This window comes from Tupaia chinensis, unplaced genomic scaffold (genome assembly GCF_000334495.1).
Source record: "Tupaia chinensis unplaced genomic scaffold, TupChi_1.0 Scaffold000180_1, whole genome shotgun sequence".
NCBI lineage: Eukaryota > Metazoa > Chordata > Mammalia > Scandentia > Tupaiidae > Tupaia > Tupaia belangeri.
Genome location: NW_006159655.1, coordinates 2,105,979 through 2,127,010, shown reverse-complemented (window position 1 = coordinate 2,127,010; position 21,032 = coordinate 2,105,979). Strand labels below are relative to the sequence as shown.

The 21,032-nt window shown below is 41.3% G+C and overlaps 1 protein-coding gene across 1 annotated transcript in view; it reads left to right on the top strand.

Moving 5' to 3' along the window:
• The window catches only part of DLGAP1 (DLG associated protein 1), an 891,374-nt gene that overhangs the window by 655,517 nt on the left and 214,825 nt on the right, over nucleotides 1-21,032 (top strand). The window contains 2 exon segments of the mRNA XM_006146494.3: nucleotides 2,544-2,721; nucleotides 15,891-16,131. Of these exon segments, the coding sequence (XP_006146556.1) occupies nucleotides 2,544-2,721; nucleotides 15,891-16,131 (419 nt within the window).

The following is a 21,032-nucleotide window of genomic DNA, read 5'->3' as shown; positions in this document are numbered from 1 at the left end:
CTCTGCCCCACCTCTGGTGAGTGTGCATGACCTATAGCAAATTTTTAAAATAATAATAATGATGATAAATAAAATTTTTTTAAAAAAACAAAGAAGTATAATGCCTCCAACTTAGTTTTCTCAGAATTGTTTGGCTATTTAAAGACTTCATATATAATTAATTACCTCTTTATAACCTTTGCCTGTATTTTTTTATCAACTTGATTGCACTTTTTTTATTCATTTTGAGTATCGCATTAGATATTATATGTGCGGACCCTTTTGTTATGAGGAATAGTGTGGGACATATGTCCTCCTGCTCAACAACTTTTTCTTAACTCTATTTAGACTCTCTATTTACAGTGTCTTTGGCTGAAAAGAAGTTTTAAATTTTTATGTAATTTTACTTGTCAGTATTTTTCTTTACTGTTTTCTAGGTTTAACATGATGCATCTAAAATCTTTCTCCAGAGGCTAGCAGGTGGCGTCATGGTTAAGGGTGCTAGACTCCCACATGGCCGACCACGGTTCAAGTCATCAGTGTAGTTATAAAGTATAGCTGAGATATGATCAATAACATTTCTCCTCTTCTTTTTAAATCATTTTCATTTTATGTCTGTACTTAGACCACCCCCCTTCTTTTTTTTTTTGAAGAGGTTTTTGCTATAGGGCGTGTGCGCTCGCCAGACAGACAGAGACAGAGAGACAGAAAGCGAGAAATCACCCCCCAGGGGGAATGGCCATGCCGCAATCCCTTCTCCATTCTCCTCTCGGAATCCTGGGCATGCACGCACATGTGCCCAGCATAAGTTTTAAGCCACCGGGTCCGGGACATGAACCACGGTCGACTACATGGGAGTCCAGTGACATAGCCATTACGCTAACTGCTGGTCCCGTTAGACCTCCCTCCTTCTTACAGATATTAAACATTACATTTTCAAGAAGTTTCTCAAATCTATCTTTTTCTCTTAAGTATCACTGACATATAACCGAGTCTTTTTTTTTTTTAGGTTTGTTGCCATAGGACGCATGTGCTCGCCAGAGACAGAGACAGAGACAGTGAGAGAGAAGGCGTGTGCAAGCACACCCACCCAGCATTAATTTCAAGCCACCAGGTCCAAGACTCAAAACTCAGTAGGCTATGTGGGAGTCCACTGCCTTAACGACAATGCCACCTGCTGACCTCTCATTTTCAACAAATAATCTTACATTCTTTTGTTAAGGCCAGCCTTCTAGCTTAGTGGATGAGGGAGCCAGATCCCATATTGCTGATTACATAAGTTGAATACCGGCCCTGGTAAGATGAAAAGCATACCAGGCACGTATAAGTATATGCCCAAAATCCTGATAAAAAGGGAAAATGGAGACAAGATGGCAGTTTTACCACACCCCGTTGGGAGTTCTTTATCCCTCCCCTTCTGTCTCTCCATGTTTGTCTCTGGTGCGCACACATGCCCTCTGGCAAACTATAATAATAATAAAATTAAAATTACTAAAGGGGCTGAACAGTGATGCAGCAGTAAAACGTGGTATTTCTCAAAGCTGACTCACATGAGACAGTTCCTGGTTTGTGTCCAAAGACCTCCCTGAATACACCGGGTACCCACATGTCCATGATCATCCAGGGCTGGGTAAGACTCAAGGTGGATCACAGTATCAAGATCCTGTTCAGAGTGCTCTTTCTCTCTCTTCCATTGAAAAAATAAATAATAAAATTTTAAAATTAAGTAAATAAAAATTGCTGCAATTAATAGTTAATTTATATATAGAAAGAGTGGAGACAGAGATACACCAAACCATGAATAGTTCTTTTAGGGGCATGGAATTCTGGAGACAGGAATGCGGGAGTCAAAAGTCCCATCTTGTGACTTGTGCACTTCTGTACAGCTCGACTTTTTGTGATGAACATTTCCTACTTTTGTAATCTTATTATACCTCTTGGTATAAATCCAAGGTGTACAAAGTAGGTAAAGACTTGTCTTTACATATCGTGATTCAGAGATGTGTGCAGTTTTAATGGCTAAGATTTGAGTTTTGTTCTCTAAGTTCAATGTCCACTATAGGATGAAGATTAGCTAGCTAGCAAGAAAGAAAGAGACAGGAAGGGAAAGCAGAGAGCCAAGAGACATAAGGACGACTTATAAATGGACAGAGAGAGAAGTATTGATTTAGCTATAGATACATATGCACTTGTTACTAGAGAGTCCCCAAACAGAAAGATAGCTACAGAAAAAAAAAAAAGGGAAACCCCTATAATCACACAAGACAGAATTCTAGGGCAGGATACTTGCTGCTGTGAATCCCTCCCTAGGACACCTATGAGAATGCGAATAGGAGAGCCGTTACATGGTTGAACAGCATTTTAATTGCTCCCTAATGTCATTGGACCTGTTGATAGCTCTTCTCTCTGAGACACTGCTGGGGACTATAGCAATCACAGTATGAGAGCTATAGTACTTGCCCCAGGTTTTAGGATACAACATAAATGACAGTAGTGGTACGTCCTATTAGTTACCTACATTTTGGACCATGACTAAATGCACTTCTTCCATTGTTCTCTTCCAGAATCTCCAATGAACACTCACCCAAACTCCAGATCCGGAGTCACAGTTACCTGAGGGCAGTAAGTGAAGTCTCCATCAACCGAAGCCTGGACAGCCTTGACCCTGCAGGCTTGCTCACATCACCAAAGTTCCGCTCCAGGAATGAGAGCTACATGCGAGCCATGAGCACCATCAGCCAGGTGAGTGCCCTCAGAGCAGCCAGGAGCCAGTAATATACGAGTGACAACTAAGAGGCAGGAAGGTTGTGGGAGGGTGGGGGTCACTTTCCAAATAGACCACTTGTGCATCAGACAAGAGGTCCACTCAGATGTTACAGGGTCTGCCACGTGCTCAGCCACAGCAAGCACCTGGTATCAGTGGTCTACCAGCAGGGCAGGGGCGGTGCCCTCCGCATTCGGATAAAGCACAGGAGAGCTCGAAATTCTTCAGTGGTCACACTGCTAAATTTGTCAGTGAGGAGTCCATGGATGAGGCTTCATTTGTGAAGATGCTTTACTGACTGAAGCATGGGATAGACATCACTGACAAAACCAAAACAGTGTCTACTTTAAAAAACATTAGCATATTGGGAACCAGTTAGCGTAATGGCTATGTCGCTGGACTCCCATGTAGTCGACCGCAGTTCACGTCCTGGACCCAGTGGCTTAAAACTCACGCCGGGCGCGTGTGCGTGCGTGCCCAAGATCCCGAGAGGAGAATGGAGGAGAAGGGATTGCGGCGTGACCATCCCCCCTGGGGGGTGATTTCTCGCTTTCTGTCTCTATGTCTCTCTCTGTCTGTCTGGCGAGCGCACGCGCCCTACAGTGAAAATCTCTCCAAAAAAAAAAAAAAAACATTAGCATATTAAGCAGGCCTTCAAGACAGGGACCGAAGCACAGGAAATAAGACATGATCTATTGCCTTCAGCTAGGTCCCTGGGGAATATTGCATCCCAGTAATGAGACAGAATCCCACTTCTGAGAACTGGTACCCAGGACTAGGAATGAAGATTAAATTAGAGTAACTGAATACCCTACCCAAAAATCTTCTGCTACAGCTCTCCCATTTCTCCCATCAAATGTCTCAGAAAGTACATGAGAAGACTAAGCTCCTACGCTCAGGGTCAGAGAGAACCTAAGACTCTTAGAAGAACTGACCCTGCAGATTTTAGGGGCCATCAGAGAAGCAGAAAGTGTTTCAGGAACTTCCTCTGGGAGGACATAAAAAAGAGTACTTTTTAAAATTATGTTAGAGGCTCTAAATTTAAAATTAGATCTTTTTAAATACATATATATTGTTAATTCAGCTAATATTTATTGAAATAAATGCTGGGCAAGACTTCAAAAGTTATCAGTAATGAGTAATACCTGTCCCATGAAGCATAAAAGTTCTATCACATGAGGCCAGCAGATGTGAAGGGTGGTTAAGTTGCTGGGCTCCCATGGTTTGAGTCCCAGATTTGATGGCTTACTTTCAAAAGCACTTTGAAATAAATGGTGCAAGAATGGACAATTGGAGGGGTTGGCGAGTCGTGTGATGGTTAATGGAGCTGGATTCCCACATGACCAACCGCGATTTGAGTCCCCGGCTCCTCTCTCTCTCTCTCTCTCTCTCTCTCTCTCTCTCTCTCTCTCTCCTCTCTCTGTCTCCCCCCACCCCTGGTCTAATTGTATAAATTTTTAAAAGTTAGATAAAATAATTCTTTAAAAAAATGAACAATTAGAGCCACCTTTTTTTTTTTTAAGTGAAATTTTTTGCTATAGGGCACGTGCACTTGCCAGAGAGACAGAGAGCGGCAGAGAGACAGAAAACAAGAAATTACTCCCTGGTGGAATGCCACAATCCCTTCTCTTCCATTCTGCTCTCAGGACTTTGGCATGCATGCACACACGCACCCAGCCAGGTCTGAGATTTGAATCCCAGTCAACTATGTGGGAGACCAACAAAATAACCATTATGCCATCTGCTGGTCCCAGAGCCACCTTTTCTTAGGGGCATACTGAGTCATCCATGGTGCCAATTGTTCTGTATTTTCATTACATAACTCCTTATAAACATCCTGTATGAAATGTAAATAAGTAGATATTAAATGAGACTTCCCTTGTGGCCACAAAATTGTCAACAAGGTCCCAAAACTAAGAAAAAAAAAGTTGGGACCAGCAGTTAGTGTAATGGCTATGTCGCTGGACTCCCATGTAGTTGACCGCAGTTCGAGTCCTGGACCTGGTGGCTTAAACTCACGCCGGGCGCGTGTACATGCATGCCCAAGATCCCAAGAGGAGAATGGAGGAGAAGGGATTGTGGCATGGCCATCCCCCCGGGGGGTGATTTCTCGCTTTCTGTCTCTCTGTCTCTCTGTCAAGTGCATGCACCCTATAGCAAAAATCTCTCAAAAAAAAAAAAAAAAAAGAAAGAAAGAAAGAAAGAAAAGAAAAGAAAAGCTATGTAACCAGAACTCTAAAGGGAGAGCTTCTAGAAATGGAATCCAGGAATATGCATTTTAACAAATATTCCAAGTGATTTTAATAAAATAATATTAGGTCACCGGGAAAGTCATGATGCATTTTTCTATCTTTTTCTATGGAAAAATGAGTCATGACTTTCCTGATGACCCAGTGTTTGGTCCGAACTATGAAAAATGCTAGGCTAAAGTGTATCCAAGGAAAACTGCATGTTGTGCTCTAGTTGAAGCATATAAAAGGCAGCATTGGAATATTCATTCTTTTCTTTTCTTTTCCTGAGAGAAAGAGTTTTATAGGACACATGGCTCACTGAACAGGCAGACAGAAAGCAAGAAATCACCCCCAGAGGGGATAACCACGCCACATTCCTTCTCCTCTCAGGATTTTGGGCATACACACACACACACGCCCAGCATGAGTTTTAAGCTGCAAGGTCCAAGATTCAAACCGCAGTCAACTATGTAGGAGTCCAGCAACATAACCATTACATCACCTGCTGGCCCCGAGATATCCATTCTGAAGATTGTCTTGAAGATTCTTTTTCACGGGAACCAGCAGTTAGCGTAATGGCTATGTTGCTGGACTCCCACGTAGTCGACCGCGGTTCGTGTCCCGGACCCGGTGGCTTAAAACTCACGCCGGGCACGTGTGCGTGCATGCCCAAGATCCCGAGAGGAGAATGGAGGAGAAGGGATTGCGGCGTGACCATCCCCCCTGGGGGGTGATTTCTCGCTTTCTGTCTCTATGTCTCCGTCTGTCTGGCGAGCGCACGCGCCCTACAGTGAAAATCTCTCCAAAAAAAAAAAAAAAGATTCTTTTTCACGATGGCGTTGCATTCCAGGTCTAGATAACTGGACTTTATTCATAAGAAATGGGATTAAGTCAAGATTAATTAAAGCTTCGGCTTTTGAACTGGTCGCATAGCACAGTGGGTTAGTGCTATGCAGTGGTAGTTGTTGGATCCCACATGCTAACCTAGGTTTCATTCTTGACCCTGGTGGCTTGAGAAACAAGCTGGGTGTGTGTGTGTGCCCCAAATCCTGACGGAGAGTTGAAATGAAGGAAGAAGGATTGCAGTGTGACCACACCCCATTGTCTCTTTCTCACTGGCAAGCATACATGCTGTCCAGCAACTAAAAAAAAAAAAAAAAACCTTCAGGACCAACAGTTAGCATAATGGCTTTGTCACTGGCCTCCCATGTAGTCGCCTGCCATTCGAGTCCCAGACCTGGTGGCTTAAACTCATGCCAGGTGCGTGTGTGTGCATGCGTGCCCAAGAACCCGAGAGGAGAATGGAGGAGAAGGGATTGTGGAATGGTCATCCGTCCTGGGGGGTGAATTCTCTTTCTGTCTCTCTGTCTTTCTGGTGAGCGCACGCGCCCTATAGCAAAAACCTCTCCAAAAAAAAGAAAAAAGAAAAAAAACCTTCGACTTTTAAGCAAGCGAAAGATACGATCAGAACTTTGGTGTAGTATAATTAATCTAGCAGTAAAATGTATGAAATATTGGAATGGGTGGGAGGGGCTAGTCTGGAAGGTGTTATTGTCAATGTGACAATTGATGCTATTGGTGGTGGTAGTGGTAGTGACAGTGGTGGCGATGGTGGTTATGGTTGTGCTGGTCATAGTAGTGGTGATGTTGGTGATGGTATAGTGTTGAGCTGGTATGGATTAAACAAATCATGTGTTTGAGGAAAAAGTGATAAGCAGATAACTGAAGTATCTGGCTGTCAGAGTGAGACCCTAAAATAGAATCACTGCTCTCACTTTGTCCCTGTCAACAAAATAAAAGTCTCGATTCTAAATGGAGTGTTGAGTGAAGTCAGGGTCTACAACCAGGCTGCAAGGGAGATGTGGGTGTGGGAGGGAGCCCAGATGACTAGCACGTGGAATTCATATTAACCTGTCAGTCGTTTCCTTACTTTCAATGTTCAAGAACACCTATATCTATTTGCACTAGATAATGCTTCATATTAAACAATAAAATATTTAAAACTTCTTGAAGCATATCTTTATTCTGCAGTAGCCTAATGTCACATGGTCTTCAGCAGTTGTAAACAATCCATAAATTCTGCCATCATCCAAGTGGAATACATTGCTGGATTAAAAGTTATTTGGTTGATGGGACCAGCAGTTGATATAATGGTTACGGCGCTGGACTCCTACATGGTCAACCATAGTTTGCGTCTCAGACCTGGCAGCTTAAAACTCACGCTGGGCTAGTGGGCATGCATGCCCCAAATCCCAAGAGAATGGATGAGAAGGGATCACGATGTGGCCATCGCCCCCCCTTGGGGGAGGAGGTGATGTCTTGCTTCTGTCTCTCTGGCGAGTACATGTGCCCTGTAGCAAAAATCTTTCTCTAAAAAAAAAAAAAAATTAATAATTGCTTGAAAAATATTTACATGCATTATTGCCTTGGTAACTGTAACATATTTGAAGCAGGTGAATGTTTTCCTGCACAGGACATTGAGCCTACGTAGCTGACTGCTTTCAGTCTCTGTGCTGTGGTTCTAACCTTCCCCGCTTTCCAGTCACGGTTTAGTAAGACATCCGCAAACCCCTGCACAGTCACGTGGGAGTGGCAGTGCTATGCTGGATCAAACGCTGCAGTTCCATGGTGCAATCATTTGTCTGTAGGTAAACTAAGAACAAATGGCCAACCTAAGCGGATTTCTAACGATATCCCAATTTTCTAGCTCCATCTTCAATTTTCAAGTAGCACAATTTCTTTAAGGATAATTTCCAACTTCCTATTACAGTTGCAACATCGTCATTATTCGAAAGAGGACAGTTTCCACTTCAAACCAGTATTGCCATATATACAGTAGACTTTTCAGAAAGGGGTTGGCTTTCGTGATGTGAGAGCTATTCCTTCAAATAGGTCACTAATAGAAGCTCTATAATAGTATAGAACTCAAGCTCAGTATTTCTTTATCTCCTTTAAAACTTGACATATTCATCAAAGACTCCCAGAAAGATCAAAGTAAAATTTTCAATGACAAGGAATTGGTCTAGAATATCCAAATTGTTTGCTTCTGTCAATCATTACTCATAGAGGTAAAATATCTCTAAAAACAAATTGTGCTTGGAAGACAAAATGAGCATCTTTTCATATTTTTACTGTATATTTTTTCTTTATTTTTATTAGTAATACATCTAAAAAATGGAGGGTTTTTTTTTTTAAGGTAAGGCTTGAGAAGAAAGACTTATTGAAGGTCAGGCCAATGGTGGTGGTGTGGCAATTAGGGCTGCTGGTTCCCACTTGGTCAACTGAGCAGTTCAAGTCCTGAACCCGATGGCTTGAGAAACACACTGAGTATGTGTGCATGGGTACCCAAAATCATGAGAGGAAAATGAGAGAGAGGAGTGCAGTTTGGCCATCTCCCCCAGGGGGTGCTTTCTCACTTTCCCCCTCTCTCTCTCTCTCTCTCTCTCTCTCTCTCTCTCTCTCTCTTTCTCTCTCTGCCTGACTCTTGTCTCTGCTCTGTCTGTCTCTAGCAAGTGTACATACCCTATAACCAAAAAAAAAAAAATTAAGAATTATAGAAAGTTAAATATTTTATTGAATTGTACATACTTATGAGGTACCGTGTGGGGCCGACTGATGGCATGGAGGTTAAAACATCTGGGTCCCACATGTCTTACTGCACAATACAAGTCCCAGATCTGTTGACTTAAAAAATACACCGGGTGCAGGACCAGCAGGTAGCATGGTGATTAAGGCACTGGACACTCCCACATGGCTGACCACAGTTCAAGTCCCAGACCTGGTGGCTTGCTTTCTCACTTTTCCTCTCTTGCTTTCTCTCTTTCTCTATGTCTCTCTCTGGTCAGATTTTAAAAAGTGAACAGATAAATAAAATTACATAAATAATTTATTAAAAAAAAAACACCAATGCATGTGCATTTCTGCCAGAAGTCCCAAGAGAACGGAAGAGAAAGGATTGCAGCATGACTGTCCCTCCTGGAGAGGATGATTTCTCTCTCTCTCTCTCTCTCTCTCTCTCTCTCTCTCTCTCTCTCTCTCTCTCTCTCTCTCTCTCTCTCTCTCTCTCTCTCTTTCTCTCTGTCTCTATCTCTGGCAAATGCACACACTCTATAGCAAATATTTTTAAAAAAGAGATCCAGTGTAACTTGTCAGTATATTAATACAATGTATAATAATCAATCAGTACAATTAGCATGCCCATAATCTCAAATATTTATCAGTATTTTGTATTGGAAACATTCAAACTCCTGCATTTTGGCTACTTTGCAATATTCAATAGATTATTATTAATTATAGTAATACTACTGAGCTATAGAACAGTAGAACTTTTCCCTTTTATTTAATAGTGGTTTAATATCCATTAACCAACACCTCTCTGTCCCTACTCTTTCCAGCCTCTAATAATCACTATTCCGCTATATGAGGTCAGCGTTTTTTTTTTAGTTTCTACATGAGTGAGAATATGTGACTTTTTCTTTTATTTCTTTCCTTTTTTTTTTTTTTTTAGATTTTTGCTGTGGAGCACCTGTGCTCACTAAAGAGACACACAGAGACAGAAAGAGAGAGATCACCCCATCAAAGGGAATAGCCCCGCCACAATCCCTTCTCCTCCATTCTCCTCCTGGGATTTTGAGCATGCACGTACATGTGCCTGGTGTGTTTTAAGCCACTGGGTCTGGGACTCAAACTCAGTTGGCGACATGGGAGCCAGTATCTTCACTACTATGCCATCAACATTTCTCTTTCCATAGCTGAGTTATTTCACTTAATATGGTGCCCTCCACGCTTGTCCATGTTGCCTTAAGTCTAGGCTATTGTGACTAACGCTGCAATAAACATTGGAGTGTAGATATGTCTACAACACACTGATGTCTAGAAAGTCAGATTTTTAAATAATATTTTATATAATTACTGTCATTCCCAAACTAATTTATGTCTTAATTTATTTTGAAGTCCAAATCTTTATTGGTTACCTGAAACATAATAGTGTTGAATGTTATCTCATTAATTTTAACTCTTTAAGAAAGATTCCTTTTTTCTTTTTAGTTTATGACATTCAGTCTCAGAGAATTAGAATATCTTGTCTATCTCATTCTTCCTACTCCACAATCTTATAAGATAATATCCACCATTTATGAAGTGCCTACTGTGTACCTAGAGATAAACAGGCATATTTACATAATTTTATTTTTATCCTTAAAGCAACTCTGTGAGGTAGCTATTATTGTACCCATCTTATACGTGAGAAAAGTAAAGCTCAGATAACTCAAGCAAATTATCCATTATATAATAGAAAGACCATTAAGCTTCTCTCTCATCCCATGTTTTTAAAGTACAAGATTTAAAATCTAAATGATAACAGAGAATGACAAGAATATTTTTTAAAAATTCCAAAGAATATATGTATGGTTTTGAGGTAAGAATTGTTATTTATAATAAAACAAAAATTCCAGAAAAGATTGACATCTGTTCTAAATAAAATTGATCATTTCCATGTGGCAAAAGACATAATTAAGTTAAAAATACAATTAGTGGGAGGAATACCTTAACATATTAGGAAAAAAGAATAACGTTCCAGTTGCTTAAAGTGTTTCTACTAATTAGTAAGAAAAGATAAACAACCCGAAAGAATCTTGGATGAAGATTATGAATTTACAAAACAGAGAAGAAGAAATGCAAAAGCCAGCAAATATAAGAAAAGGTGCTCGTATGCGCTCGTAGTCTGGTAGATGCAAATACAAACACACAATTTCATTTTCAACTATCAGAGTGGCAAAAACCAGTTCTGGTGACCATGTTGAGAAACACTGTCTGACTTACTATTTGGAGTGAGAATTGCGATGGTTATTTTAGAAAGTAAGTTAGTAAAATCCCCCAAAAAGCAAAACTACTGTAGGCCCTCCATATCCACAGCTTTCACAGCCATGGATTCAACCAACTCTGGGTCTAAAATATTTTTATAAAATGGTTGTCTCCTTACCGAACATGCACAGACATTTCTTTTTCTTGTCATAATTCCCTAAAAATACAGTATAACAACTATTTACATAGTATTTATATTGTGTTAGGTTTTATAAATCATCTAGAGATGAATTAAGGGATGTAACAGGGTATAAGTAAGTTATATGCAAATACTGTGTCATTTTCTATAAAGGCTTGAGCATTCGCAGATATTGTTATCCACAGGGTGTCCTGAAAATAATCTGCCCGGGGAACCAGCAGTTAGTGTAATGGCTATGTCGCTGGACTCCCATGTAGTCGACCACAGTTCACATCCCAGACCTGGTGGCTTAAAACTCATGCTGGGCGCGTGTGCGTGCGTGCCCAAGATCCCGATAGGAGACTGGAGGAGAAGGGATTGCAGCGTGACCATCCCCTCTGGGGGGTGATTTCTCACTTTCTGTCTCTCTGTCTCTCTCTGTCTGTCTGGCGAGCGCACGCGCCCTATAGCAAAAACCTCTCCAAAAAAAATAATAATAATAATCTCCCCCTAGGGATACTGGTAGATAACTGTACACTAAAAAAAATAGAAACTAAAAATAAGGCAAATTTTTAATATCAAATGGTTATGGGGCCACCAGTAGAAAGACAGTCATCCAAAGTTATTAGTACTATCTTGACAAGAATAGATATTTTACTACTTCTTTTTAATTTTTGATTTGTAGTTTAAAGGGGAAAATTAATCTCCCCCTAGGGATACTGGTAGATAACTGTACACTAAAAAAAATAGAAACTAAAAATAAGGCAAATTTTTAATATCAAATGGTTATGGGGCCACCAGTAGAAAGACAGTCATCCAAAGTTATTAGTACTATCTTGACAAGAATAGATATTTTACTACTTCTTTTTAATTTTTGATTTGTAGTTTAAAGGGGAAAATTAAATTTTATATATATGTGTATATATATATATATATATATATATATATATATATATGTGCGTGTGTATATATAAACACATATGTACATATATAAAGTTTGTTTTACTCTAAAATTATTTCAAACTTAAATAAAGCTGCATGTGTAATACAAAGATCTATTGGGGCCAGCAGGTAGCATAGTGGTTAAGACACTGGATCCCACATGGTCAACTATGCAGTTCAAGTCCCGAACCTGGGAGCTTGAAAATCATGCAGGGTACATGTGCATGTGTGCCCAAAATCCTAGGAGAATGGAGGAGAAGGGATTGCAGTATGGTCATCCCCTCTGGGAGGTGATTTCTCACTTTCTCTCTCACTATGTCTCTCTGTCTCTCTCCAGCAAGTGCACTTGCCTTATGACAACAACTAAAAAATAAATAGATATACAAAGATCACCTATATATCCTTGACCCAAATTTAGATTCACTGATCATTAAAATTTTTGTACTTGGGGCCAGTGGATGGTGTGGTGGTTACGACACTGAACTCCCACATGGCTGATTGTGATCTGAGTTCCAAATCTGGCAGCTAGATTTTTCACTTTCCCTCTCTCTGTCTTTCTCTCTCTCTGGTCAAGTTAAAGATAATAATAATAAGGGGCTGGCAGATGATGCGGTAACTGAGGCGTTGGACTGCCATGTGGCCAACCACGGTTCACGTCCTGGACCTAGCAGCTTGCTTTCTCACTCTCCCTCTCTTTCTGTCTCTCTCTGATCAAATTGAAGAATAGTTTTATTTATTTATTTATTTTTAGATTTGACCAGAAAGGGACAGAGTACAAAAAAGAGAGAGAGGGAAAGTGAGAAAGCAAGCCGCCAGATCCAGGACTTGAACCATGGTCAACCATGTGGAAGTCCAGCACTCCTAACCACCATGCCACTTGCCGGCCCCAATAATTTTTTTTTTTTTTTGTACTTACTTGAGACCAACAGGTGGCATGATGGTTAAGGTGCTAGACTCTCACATGGCCAACCACGGTTTGAGTCTCAGACCTGGCAGCTTGCTCTCTCTCTCTCTCTCTCTCTCTCTCTCTCGCCCCCAGTGAATGCAAATTAAAACAATAATGATCATAATAAGTATAATTTTTTTCATGTGTACTTATTCTTTCTCTCTTACTCCATTTGACAGTTAGTTGTAAATGTCAGGTCCCATTACCTCTAAATGCATGCCCACGTGTTTCCTAATAACATGAAGATACATAGATGTGTAAATATAGATGATTTTATTTGAGAGGTTTTTGCTATAGGGCGCATGCGCTCGCCAGAAAGACAGAGAGAGACAGAGAGATAGAAAGCGAAAAATCATCCCCCAGGGGGATGGCCATGCCACAGTCCCTTTTCCTTCATTCTTCTCTGGGGATCTTGGGCACGCACACACATGCGCCCGACGTGAGTTTAAGTCACCAGGTCCAAGACTCGAACTGTGGTTGGCTACATGGGAGTTCAGCAATACAGCCATTACGCTAACTACTGGTCCCTATATAGATGATTTTTTAAAACTATGCCAGAGGATATGTGCACTCTCCAGAGAGAAACATAGAGAGAGGAAAAGTGAGAACCCACCCTCTGTTGTCCCACCATGGGCATGGTCACACTATAATCCCTTCTTCATTTTTCTCTCCTGTCAGGATTTTGGGCACACACATACATGCCCCTGGGTGTTTTTCAAGCTTCCAGGTCTGGGACTTGAACTGCACAGTCAGCCATATGTGATTCAGCCACCTAACCACCACACTCCCAGCTGGCCCTAGATGATTTTTTAATATGGACACATAATTACCTGCCTTGAAAATGTGTAGAGATTTTATATCAAATTAAAGGATGTGAAAATACTATTTATAAACTGCAAATAATTCTTACTTAAAAATGCATGCTCAGGGCATCTGGTGGCTTGATGGTTATGGCAGCTGGGTCCCACATAGCCAGTAGCATGATTTGAATCCCAGGCCCAGAGGATGAAAAACAGGCCATGAGTGTGTACACGTATGCCTCAAATCCCAAGAGAATGGAAGAGAAGGGATTACAGCATGGCCATCTCCTGGTGGGGGGTGGGAAGTGCTTTCTTTCTTCTTTCTTCTTTCTTCTCTTCTCTTCTCTTCTCTTCTCTTCTCTTCTCTTCTCTTCTCTTCTCTTCTCTTCTCTTCTCTTCTCTTTCTCTCTCTCTCTCTCTCTCTCTCTCTCTCTCTCTCTCTTTCTCTTTCCCCAGAAAGCACATGTGAACTCTGGTAAGCTGAGGGGGGGGGGTATGCTCTTTCTACTTATATGCCACTATGTAGTTGGTGACCCTCATTTGAAGTTTATAGATGTTAGCCACTGGAGCACAATTTCAGATAACAAAAAATGAGAGACAGTTAAAAATTGTAATAACTTTTAGTAAGCTTTCTAAGCTTAACTATAATTTACTCTACTAAATTCCCAGTTACTCATGAACTTGATATTAGGAAAAATAGAGATAAGTCGTAGAAAGTGACAACAAAAATGAAAAATGCTCCCAAATCTCTGGCAAGCCTGTTACAAAGTGAGATATTGCCTGGAGCACCTGGTCGGGTGTGTTTTTAAGTGGTCAAATGCCCTGTAAGTTAAATACAGAGGAGTACAAATCAATAAAAACTGATTCCTCAGGGAAAAAAATAGAGGGCCTCATTTTAAAGATTTAAAAAATACATTCATTAACAAATTTGTAAGAAAAGCTTTTTCTAGAGAAAAGCAAAACCTGTAAAATAGTTTGAAAATGTTTATAGTGTTTTCCAAGATCTTGACATATCTGGGTTCGATCTGTTTTTGTGAAGAATGTGGGTATTTTGCCAGAAAATGTAGGGCATGTTTCCATACTTCGCACTAAATTAACTTCAATCAATACTGAAGATATTTGACAAGTAACCACTCCAAAAGGCACGATAAATATACAGGTTTCTGAAATGTTTGCGCTAAAAACAGTTACACTGAAATACATGAACTCTAGCTGTAGACCCATAAAATTGTTCTCTTTTTTTTTTTTCTTTTTTCGTTTTGTTATAGTGCATGCACTCTCTTTCTGAGAAAGAGGGAGAGAGAAATCACCCCCAGGAAAGGTGACCACGCCACAGTCCCTTCTCCTCCTTTTTTCTCTGGGGGTTTTGGGTACACATGCACACACACCTAGCGTGTTTTTCAAGCCACCAGTCCAGCACGCAAACCGCATAGTTGACCGTGTGGGATCTATAATAGCTGCCTCAACCTCCACACCACCTGCTGGCCTCTAAAATTATTCTCTTAAGTTTGAGTTTGTAAAAAGTAGTATCATCCCAATGCATTGAAATACCACCTCCCCATCCCCCATTTCCTTGCATTCTGAAAACATAGCTCCTTCTCTTTGAAAATATAACCTATTTTTGGAATTATAAGCTAGATGCTTGTAACGAGGTACCCCTAAATCTTAGAGGGCTTGCTCATAATGTTTACCTACTCCACAGATGTCACCTGGAGGGCCAGCAGGTAAAAACACTGGTTTATTGTACTCGGGGGGGTACCGATGGTGGCAGGTTGGTAAGGAGTCCCTACTTCAGTGCAGTACAGCAAGCCGTCTACATCATTCAGGTCAAAGCACATCTGAGTAGCATTGGCATTCTGTCTCCTTGGACCCTTACAGTTTTAGGACCACATTGTTTTAAGAATAAATCAGGACACTGGATATCTACAGTCCAGATCTGCTAATCATGTTGGCTCAGCTGGCTGCCTGCATCCTGTGACTCATTACTTCAGAGACCAGCCTTGGCCAAAGGCCACTCCTGAGAGCGAGAGTTAAGAGAAGCCGGATTCAGTGGGAAACAGTGTCAGTACTTCACAGTGCTATTCCAGTAGAGTCTGTAACACAAAGTACATAAAATGCACTTCAGCTTAATGTAATTCCACACTGATTTTTCTCCTGGGGATTGAAGTTCCAAGGATGAAGGGAGACTGATCCTCCTCCAGGTGAAGAACTCACTGCAAGGTATCACAGGCCTTGTGTCTGCCCACAGGTGAGCGAGATGGAAGTGAACGGGCAGTTCGAGTCCGTGTGTGAATCCGTGTTCAGTGAGCTGGAGTCACAGGCGGTAGAAGCACTGGACCTGCCCATGCCGGGCTGCTTCCGCATGCGGAGCCACAGCTACGTGCGGGCCATCGAGAAAGGCTGCTCCCAGGATGACGAGTGCGTGTCCCTGAGGTCGTCTTCTCCACCACGCACCACCACCACCGTGAGGACCATCCAGAGCAGCACGGGTGAGTGAGCTTGCTGCGCCACCACCAACCGGTCTCTGTGTTGGCTACACACACTGTTCCGAAAGACTATGCCCTTCCTGTTTCCCAGCATTATTGCCAGTAACAAAATACGCCCATTTCCTACAGAGCCAAGGCTTTGCCTCCCTATCCTAACCTCTGTACCCCACTCTGACCACATCTACACACTCCCTTCCCTCTCTGTCTCCATCTCTGGTGTCAACAGGATAAACTACAACTCCAGCACCATAAGGGAGGGACAGCGTAACAAGGAGGTCTTTCCAGGAACCTCACACAGTGTCCCAGGAGCCAGCAAACTGGTCCCAACTCCTGCTGTCAGTACTTAGACTCTGATTTTAGGGGTGTGACCTTAAATGAACTGGACACCCTGCTTACTGTGAATCACAGAATTGATTTTTTTTTTAATGGATAACTCCAAAGTGACTATCCCAAAAGACATAAAATATCACTGTAAGAGAATAAAAAGGAGGAAATGGATGTCCCAATGATATTTATTCAATATTTTATGAGTTTCTACTTATTATTACAGAAAGAAGATGTATGTATTTCATTATTCCAAAACCTTCTGGCACAGAAAAGCTTAACTATTAATAGTTTCCATGACACTGGAACCTGCTTAGTAGAGCATCAGGCTATGTATGACAATGTGTGTGTGTGTGTGTGTGTGTGTGTGTGTGTGTGTGTATATATATATATATATACACACACACACACACATATTTAGGTTCCAAGAGGAAGATCTTTCTATCTTAACTGTGCTTAACTTATGGTCGAATTCAGCATCAATCTTGCATTGCAGAGCAGTTCTATGAGAAGGTCGTCAAGCCTAGAGTCAAGATAAATGATAATGAATAAATCAGAAAGAAATGCCTGTGTCAGAATATTGCATGATTTCATTTTAATTCCAGGTGCATCAACTCTCAGTAATTATCATTCAGCCTAGAACTTTTGCAGGCTTGAGAGTTAATAGGTCCTCAAACCTGAATTCAAAATCCTACTAACTAGAGATACAGGATCAAAGTAGAAATTTTTCAAAAACCATTAGAAGTTAAGCAAGAAGAGTTCATCCTGGACCTCTCAAACTGAGATCTCAGGATTAGGACAGGGGATGCCTCCAGGTGTCACATAGACCCAGCAGCTTGGCAAGGAGACCAACAGCTGTGACCCTGGCTAGCTGTCTCTAGAGATAGTATATGTACATTCTCATTCACTGGGATACTTTCACAGAATAGCCACAGGAAAGATTAACAAATTAGATCAACCTATGAAGAGAAAAAAATACGGCTTTTAAAACCTCAGCTGTGGTCATATTTATGTGTTTACATTCATACTGTAAGTGTAGTTCTGAAGCTCTGTCCTGTGCATAGCGTATCGCTGTCTTGTGGTGGTTTCCGTTCACAACATCCCCACCCCCTGTACAGCCCTCTCCTGGTGTCTGGTCCATTCCACTCTGTAAGTCTCACCACCTTCTAGCTGAAATCACTTGCTATGTACACAAAGCGCAGGTCCTCACCTAGACGTGCCGAGGGGAGCTGAAGTCAGGGAAGAAAGGGCCACTGGCTCATTCCTTCCTTCTAGGGAGCAGGGCTATGGAGAAAGTGGTGAGACACCCTGACTGGTTCTCCTCTTCTCATTTCTCAGAGGATTTGTGCTTTTATTTTTTTAAAAGATAATTTACTTATACTTCCTGCATCAGTTCTTGTTCTATTTTCTTGACTCCAAATACCCAAACAGTTGAGCTTCCTAAGTCCCTTCCCAAGTACTCTGGAGACTCCCAGAGTTCAAGCAATAGTGTAGCTATTAATAAATAATACCTTGGTCACCCAGTTAAATTTGAATTTCAGGTTAATAGAGAATAATAGTGAATAGTATATGCATATTTCAAATATTACATGGGAAATACTTGTGCTACAAAACTATTTATAATGTTCGTAGTATTTGCTAAAATCTGACAACCTAACAGAGAAAGAGAAATAGAGAGAAAAGTAGAAGAAGAAAGAGTAAGACTTGGGAGGGTGTCCTGTGTTCAACTTAGGATCAAACTTGAGCCTCAAAGGCTTTATCAAGAGGTCCTGCACAGAAATGATTGCATACACTCCTTCTTGGGCTCCATGAATCTTATCCTAAGTACTGGGCCACCTCTACCTGCAGCTCTCTGATGGGAAGACTTAAGTGTTGGCTGCCCCTGCAAGGACTTAGGGGTAAGAATATGTGACTTGCTCCTGGGGCTGGTGAAGCATAAGACGCTGGGTTTTTGCACAGGGCAGCTGTTGTTCATCTATAGTTTTCAAACTAAACATTATGATATATTACCTTTACAGACATGGAAAATAAACTCTTTAAGTACAAAACCATTTTAGTAGATTCTAAGTGAGCCTATCAGATATTTATGAGCACAACTTTAAGAATTTCTGGATGCCAGCAGGTGGCATGGTGGTTAAGGCACTGGACTCCCATATGGCCTACCACAATTTGAGTTCTGGACCTGGTGACTTGCTTTCTCACTTTCCCTCTCTGTCTCTGGTCAAATAAAATAATAATAATAATAAATAAAATTAAATATATATTTTTTCTTAAGAAAATAATTCTTGGGACTAGCAGATGGCATATTATTACATCACTGGACTCGTACGCAATTGACTGTGATTCAAGTCCTGGACCTGGCACCTTAAAACTCACATCAGGCATGGGTACATGCATTCCCAAAATCCTGAGAGGAGGATGGAGGAGAAGGGATTGCAATGTGGCCATCCCACCCAGGGGAGGTGATTTCTTCCTTTCTGTCTCTCTGTTTCTTCCTGTCTCTCTGACAAACACACTTGCCCTATAGCAAAAATCTCTCAAGGAAAAAAAAAATTCTCTATCATTTTTCCCAGTTTCTTTATGTCATAGATTTGTTCTTTTAAAAAATCAAATTGTAGGTGGCATCATGGTTAAGGCACTGGTATCCCACGTGGTCAACCTCAGTTCAAGTCCTGGACCTAGTGGCTTGAAACTCAAGCTGGGTGCATATGTATACTTACCTGAAATTCCAAGAGGAGAATAGAGAAGGAATTGTGGCATGGCCATCCCTTCAGGGGCAGGGGGTTCTCCCTTTCTCTCTGTCTCTCTGGCGAGTGCACACACGCTATTGCAAAATTCTCTCACAAAAAGTTGCAATATTCTATATCCGTCATTCCACTCCTCCTTATTACTGCTATTTACCTTTCTCTTTCTCTCTCTCTCAGTTTTCTTTTCCTTTTCTCTCCCACATGATCTTCTATTGTATTCATTGTTTCCCTCCTGCCAGTTTCCTTCCTACTTTGAATCCAATACAAATTCTCATAGAAAAGGTAGAAAGTCCATATTTTCATAGGACCTACTAACTTTGAAAAAAGTACTCACCTATGGAAATCAGAAAATGACTTTGTTCTAGTTTTAACAGTTTTCTCTGGATATACAGGTCAAATGTACATCCAAGTTTAGCAGAATTTAATGTAGATGTCTCCCTTTATTTCCTTTGCTCATTATTTTGGGGATAATCACAACAGATTCCATTTTTCCTAAACTTGCCTGTGTCCTGAAAAAAATCTTAATTTTTGTCAATCACAGTTAATAGATATAATTTTCCCCCACAACAACCTACATTCTGAGTTTTGGATTTTTGTGCCAGCCCATTTTTAAAAATTATTTTTATTAACTTTATTTATTTCGTTATTTAGTTATTTTAATTTGGCCAGAGAGGGACAGAGTGAGAGAGACAGAGAAAGTGAAAAAGCAAGCTACCAGGTCCAGGACTCGAACCGCGGCCAGCCATGTGAGAGTCCAGCGCCCTTAACTATCACTGCATCTGCTAGCCCCAGCACATTGTTTTCTTAAGTTTATTTTCAAAGATGTCCAATTTCTTTCTTTCTTACTTTTTTTTTTTTTTTGACTTGTTTGTTTTTGCTTGCTCACCAAAGAGAGAAAGAGTAGGGGAGGATTGAGGAAGCATCCCCCCGGGGAATGGCCACTCCACAGTCTCTTCTCCTCCATTAGGTGCCTGGCATGTTTTTCAAGCCACTAGATCCACGACTCAGACCACACAGTCTGTAATATTGGATCCAGCCACCTTAACCACCACACCACCAGCTGGCCCAGTGTCAGCCCCTTTTAATAGTGCAGAGTTTTCAACAAAATATACTGTAAGCGTTTCTCTTCCAGCCTTGTCTTTTACACGCATTTGCAAAAGGAGATGACAGATGAAAGTCCGCAAAAGTGTCTGATGCCATTTAAGAGAGGAAGATGGGTGGGCCAGCAGATGGCATGGTAGTTCAGGTCTTGCTCCCACATAGCTAACTGCGATCAAGTCCTGGACCCAGCAACTTGAAAATCACACCAGGCCTGTGTGTGGGTGTGCCCAAAATCCTGAAAGGAGACTGAAGGAGAAAGGACTGTGGAATGGCCATCTCCTCTGGGAGGTAATTTCTCAATTTCCCTCTCTCAGTCTCTGTCCTCTAGTGAGTGCATGAACTTTATAGTAAACACTAAAAAAAGAAAAAGAAAGAGAGAGAGAAGGGCTTGGCTACGGGTGGCTGCAGGAATCCTCTAGCTGTATTAGGTGCATGGGGGTGAACAGACATCTCTATGATTCAGTGCAGTTGGGAGCAGAGTGAGAGAATGACTTACACCTACAAAGGGTTTTCAAAATGTTCATGGAAAATCTATACCTATATAAAAATCATCCATGGATTTCAAAACTGTCTTCCACCAAAATAAAATTTGACTTTTGGGACCAGCAGTTAGCGTAATGGCTATGTCGCTGGACTCCCATGTAGTCGACTGCAGTTCGAGTCCCGGATCCGGTGGCTTAAACTCACGCCGGGCGTGTGTGTGTGTGTGCCCAAGATCCTGAGAGGAGAATG